At 48.7% G+C, this 6000-nt stretch overlaps 1 protein-coding gene across 3 annotated transcripts in view; it reads right to left on the bottom strand.

The window, feature by feature from the left end:
• Positions 1–5784, bottom strand: part of LOC309451023 (transducin-like enhancer protein 4) — a 100206-nt gene extending 94422 nt beyond the window's left edge. For all 3 annotated transcript variants that reach the window (XM_082074389.1, XM_082074391.1, XM_082074390.1), the window contains exons 1-4: positions 4937–5784; positions 4425–4522; positions 3249–3312; positions 1770–1814 (exon numbers count right to left, since the gene is read on the bottom strand). In XM_082074389.1, coding sequence (XP_081930515.1) covers positions 1770–1814; positions 3249–3312; positions 4425–4522; positions 4937–4981 — 252 coding nt within the window. In that variant the 5' untranslated portion in view covers positions 4982–5784. The remainder of the gene's footprint in view (positions 1–1769; positions 1815–3248; positions 3313–4424; positions 4523–4936) is intronic.
• Between the last annotated feature and the right edge of the window lie 216 nt (positions 5785–6000).

Here is a 6000-nt window from a genome sequence, read left to right as displayed (position 1 = left end):
AATTTAAACAGACTGAACAGTAGTGGAAAAACGTGTTTCATTAAAACCCAGTGCTTTGCAATCCCCACACTTAGTGGTGACCAAGTACTTAATTTTTCCAGAATATCACTGATGACTCTATTGACTTATTGTATACCATTTCTGAAATAAAACATTTAGGAATTAAGGTTAAAGGGCTTTCATGGTGGGTTTCCCCTCTCCCGCTTCAAACAATTTAATTCCATGTTGCACTCACAAGCTGATTTTGTCTCACAGAATTTTGTGCAGTGTAAGTTTACGTATAACTAATTGCTATAAAAACAAGGTACCTAGAAATATAAACAAGTTTGACTGCAATGGTTGCTTTCAAATGCCAAAAGAATTTGCTACGTAGGCGGCCTGTAAGTATTCTGGTCTTTATAAACTGTTTCCCTACCTACTACTTCACTGATTGTTTTTTTTTTTCATTTTGCTTTGTTTGTTTGTTTTTAAATCAGACCTGAAACAATCTGGAAATTAATCTGAGAACAAAACCAACACCTCTGAGAGCCAGTGACCAGTCTTTACACCAACCGTTTGTTAAATGCATCTGCTGAGTCTTCACGGGTAGGTACCTGTAAGGAGGACAACTGAATTCAACAGGTCTAGGTATGTGTCTGTAAAATAATGTGTATGTACAAGGTCCCGTAAGTTTGGAGCTGCAGATGCAAAATGCTTTCAGGCAAGAAATCCCACCATCTTCATATTTGTATGCCATCTAGTGCAAATGGCCCTCATCAGTACTGTGGCATTGGGATGCTAATGGAATACAAAATATAATAAATAACACGAAAAAACATTTGACTTGTATGCCTGCTCTCAAGAAGATAAAGAAATCCTATTTGCACAACCCAGAGAAGTTCCAAATCCCTAACTTTGAACAGAAACGCGTACAAACCAATTTTCAGATGGTCTTTCTTCTCCTATCCAACCATTTCTTTATTTCTGAAGTTTACACTCCCCAGCAATGCTGGCAAGTTGCTCAACCATTTGCTAAAATGAGTTGTCAGTATTAAACTCCACCATATAAAAAGTTCCCTCGCTGGAAAAGAGGTCAGATGTTTAATTCATTCTCCTCCGGAGAAGGTTAAAAACATGCATTACCGAATAAGAAACACTGATTTACACTACCATGCTCCATCTGACTGATCTTGGCCTAAGCACTAGACTTCAAGGCACAAAACCAAGCATGCTAACATCCTCACAGAAAGCTCATCTACTTTTTCATGTTTGAGATGCTAAGACACCGGTTTTGGACGAAGGTCCAAGTAAGCAGCCTGAAGGAAATAGGAACACGGCCGTGCATCAATTGCTTTTGGAACTCCAGGTTAACCGAAGAGAACAGTCTTTCCCACACACAAATACAAATCCCTCAACACCCCATATGCATTTGTGATGTAGCTATCATCCCAAAAAGCAAACCCTGAGGGTCTGAGGTCATACAAATCTGAAAGTACAATCCACGTACCCATTCCTACTCACATACACCCTCCCTTGTGCAGTACAGAACTGCCTGCATGTCTGGAGATTGCATGTGGAAAGTTGACCAAATAATGCACAATGGGCAGCCACAACCGTAACTTGCACAGAGCTCATATACCATACAAAAGATGGAAGTTTCAGGGTCACTTTAAGTACAAAAGAACTGTCAAAGCACTTGAACATGCAATTAAAGCAGTGACACATAATACACGTCTGCTTTAAGAATGATTGAAGAAATTAGAGCATTCTTACACAAAACATATACCTACCTGTTTATGCATCTCTATATTCAGCCCATAGGACATCTCGTAATACTGAGAAAGAAAAAAATGACTCTGTTAAACCCTGCAATTGTGAAAACCATTCCAAAATTCACTTTGACTCAGACATCATCTATACAAAGACATACAGACCTACAAACATTTACTGGCCTTGAAGATTTCCCGGAATTCAAAATAGCATTGCATTTTGCAGCAACCTTTTGTTTCGTTTGGTTTTTGTTTGGTTGTGTATTTTTGGTTTTTTGCTTTATCTACATGGCTTCATGTAAAATTTACAAAGAACAGTGATAAAATAATAAAAAAAAGACAACCAAAAAAATCACATAATCACAACCAGAGTCAAAGATGAGAAACAGAAAAAAAAATCCCACAGAAAATGCTTAAGATTTTATTCCCTAGCACACATAAAAGATGCTAAAAAATGTCCGAAGTGCTTGAAGCCAGACATACATACAAGTCAGCAATGTCTAACAGATCGGTTATTCGGTATTTTAAATTAAAAACACAAAAAAAGCTACAATTACATTGCATGAATGCAAGAAATGAAAGAACACAAATATTCAGAGCAAAAGCAGATGCACTAATCTAAGTATGTCCTGTTGTGCCCAAGTATTGAGGGGAACTCAGTTCAGTGTGTAATGTCAGTACCAAACAATCTCCAAGCATATGACAATCTCCAAGCATATGAGGCATGAAAAAGATAATGGTGAACCTTAATATTTGCTTGTGCTCTTGGTTAAGAATTTTTCAAGATTATTTACTCTTCTTGTAAATACAAGAGTGTTACTTGTCACATACATACATACATACATACGGCTAATCCTCCACAGATGTACAACAAAGAAGGCAGCAAGAGCTCTGGAGTTATCATGATCCATCACGCAATTACGTATTTAGAGATGTCTTCCTATGCAGGTTATTTAACCCAGCAGACCACAACCACTGAGGAAATCGCTTTCACAGTTGAGACCTCTGCCATTCTGAATTCAGTCAAACAATGAACCAGCTGCCCAGGAGCAACAGTTCTTCTAGGAAGTGAACTTCAGTTTTGTATGTGTACATGTACAATTTTGGCTTACTCCCATCACAGAAAAAAATACTATCCTGAACCATTTTTACAGAGACAGGATCACTGTAAGAAGTCAGAAGAAGTAAAAAACATCCTCCCAAGGTACACTATTAAAGTTGTACATGGCTTTAAAGGGCTGCCAAGCAATCTCCTAGCATTTTGAAGAAATAGCCCCAATTGCTTTAAAGGTTTAAAAAGCTGGTTTCGCACAGAAAACTGACTGCTGCAAACAAGTTATAAACCCCTGAAACTAAGGATTTATAATGGAAGCACTGATGCAACCTCAAAAACAGCAGCACTACTATAATCTTTCTGTTCGCCTCCAGCAATCTGAATGCATTTCGGTCTCAGTATACCAAGCTAATAGACATTTTGAATTTGTTATGCAGCTTGCTTACCATGACATAATGTCGCTGCATCTCTGTCTTCTCACTGGCCAGTTTTTCACATTCTAGCTTTAAACTGTTCAAGACATAAAAAGGAAAATGCATGGGTACTTCATAACATATAATTGACATTCTTCTGAGCACAGGTTATTCCACCTTTTCAAGCATTTCTCCAACATACAAATAGAGACGTGCATTTCAGCTCTTGATTGGGAGTTCAGGGTGTGGTTCGTACTTTTCCTCTTTAAGGAGATACTGTGCAACATCCTCATCCCCTAAGCAAACTGCATATACTACACAGGAGAGTATTTTTCTCTGACAAAGACGCCCCAACACTGGTTCACAGTAGAAGCACGCGGGGGTTCATAGCTATAACACTTAAGCTTGAGAAGCCACTTACAAATCCATAATTTGGGTTTTGGAGTTTTTATTTAAATGAGTTTTAGAAACACCTCTTGTTTTCACTCAACCCACAGAGCAATCAAATGCGTATCACCACTCCACGGAGCAAAAAGTTGCTGCATTTTTTTTTTTCTTTGCTGTTACTGATGACAGAACTGCAATGAAAATACGGCAAGTAATTTAAGGAACACCGTGGTAAACATGAACACCTCCGCTGTTTTTTTTTGTTTGTTTTCAGAAGCCCGCTAAGCAATCCTGCCAGAAGTAACTTGTCACTTCGAGGACTCAGCGCTCTTTCAGCTAAGGATAATGAAATAGCTCGCTGCCTCACTTCCAGGTTATCAGCACTTGATCTGTCAATGAAAGGCGCGAGGGGGCCGAGCCAAGACAAGATGCGTGTCCTGAGCGGCATTTTGAAGAAAAGCAGAGGACGAGCCCAGACAGCCACATATTTTTCCATCAACATCCCCCACCAAAAATAAAAATAAAAGTAATGAAAAAAACCACACACAAACAAAAACCCACAACCTGGAGCGTGGGGAAGGCAAGAAAAACCGCTCGCACCGTTCGGCTCGGAGCCCCTGTGAACCCCTCGCCCCAAGGGCCGGGAGCGGCGGCGGGATGTGGAAGAGCCGGCGGAGCAGCGCCCGGCTGGGGTGGGTCGGCTCCGCGCCCGGGCTCCGCCGGGGGGTCCCATTGCCCCTGCCCCGCCGACCCCCCGGCAGCGGTGGTGGAAACTGGCGAGAGGCGAGCCCGCACGGGGCTTGGGAAAGTAAGCAGCGTTACCTGTGGTACTGAGCCTGCAAAAACTGAAACTCCTCCTTAATCCGATCGCAGGACTCGGAAATGGTGAATTTAAAGGGCTGCGCTGGCTGGTGAGGAGCCTGCAAGCAAGCAACAGCGGGTCTTTAAATCGCCCCCTCTCGCCCACCCGCGGCTCCCCCCGCCCGGCCGCCACCCCCCGCCCGCCGCCGCGGCCCTCGCAGCCTCCCGGACCCCCGCCCGCCCGGAGGCTGCGGCGCGATGCCCGAAGCGCCCCGGGCTCCTGCCCCGACGGTGCCGCTGGCGGTGCGGGGCCGCCGCGGGCGGAGGCGTCACCCGCTCGGACCCCCCACACTGGCCGTAGCCGCGGGGCGCAGGGCGGCCGCCTGGACCGCCGCGCACCGGGCCAGGGCAACTCGGAGGAGCCAACCCCGGCCCGGGGCGGCGGCGGCGCGGCGGACAACAATAAGAAAATGGCTACAACTCCGCGGTGCCCGCGTCGGAGCGCTGCCCGCGGGGCTGCCGCCGCCACTCACCGGATGCCGAGTCTGCGGGTACATCTTGCTCAGGTCGCGGATCATCCACGCCGCTTCGGGGGGCGCTGGCGGCCGGAGCGGCGGGGATCAAGACTGCAGGCGCAGCGGCGGCGACGAGGACGACGACGGCGGGCAGGGACGCCCCGGCCCCGCCGCCCCGGGGCTGGCGGGGCACCGCCGGCAGCAGCGAGGCGCGGCGGCGACGGCGGCGACCGCGGCGCGCAGGGGCCGCTGCCACATCCCCCGGGGGCGGTCAGCGGGCGGCGCCGACCGGCTCTCCCGAGCGCCGCCGCTTCGCGGGCTCCTGCGGGCTGCGAGCCCCGTGCAGCGGCGGGTGAGGAGGAGGAAAAGGAGGAGGAGGGCGGGGAAAGCCCCTCCACCGGAGCGCGCTCCGCCAGAGATCCCCGGCGGCAGTTTCCTCCTCTCCTGCAAACTTTTACTGCTGCCGGCGGCTCTCCCGGCGCCGAGCGGAGCGCCCCGGCGGGGAGGGCAGCTGCGGGGGGCGGCTGCCCCGCGGAGGTGCGGTGCGGTGCGGTGCGCTGCCCTTTTGTGTGGCGGGCTGCTCCTCGCTCCTACCGGCCGGACCGCATCTCCCCGCGAGTGCTGCTGGGCCGCTTTTTTCCTTTCGGTTTTGCCCTTTTTTTTTTTCCTCAATTAAAAAAAATAAAAAGAGAGCGAGAAAGATGAAAAAGAATAAACGGTCCGGGCTGTTTTATTTATGTATTTTTTTTTTTGCCTTTTTTCCCTCCTCGCTTTTCGAAACTCCAGGAAGTGGCGGCAGCAGCAGCGGCGGCGGCGCCGCACGGAGCGGAGCGCCGTGCCCGGCCCTGTGGCTCGGCTCGGCCCAGCCCGGCCCGGCCCTGCCCAGCCCAACCCAGCCCAGCTTGGGCCGTCGCCGCCGCCGCTCCGCGCCGCTCCCAGCGCACGCTCTGCCGAGGTGACTCCTTTGACCAAATTTAGCAGCAGCTGGTCATTAACATTCTGATACATATTCACAGAAGCCGGAAGGCCGCCGCCGCGGGGCACCCTGGGAGCCGCAGTCCTCCCGCCGGCCCCTCTGCCCG

Source organism: Streptopelia decaocto, assembly GCF_964273445.1.
Source record: "Streptopelia decaocto genome assembly, chromosome: Z".
Classification (NCBI taxonomy): domain Eukaryota; kingdom Metazoa; phylum Chordata; class Aves; order Columbiformes; family Columbidae; genus Streptopelia; species Streptopelia decaocto.
Note: the sequence above shows the minus strand (reverse complement) of the source record. Positions and strands in the feature narration are given on the sequence as shown.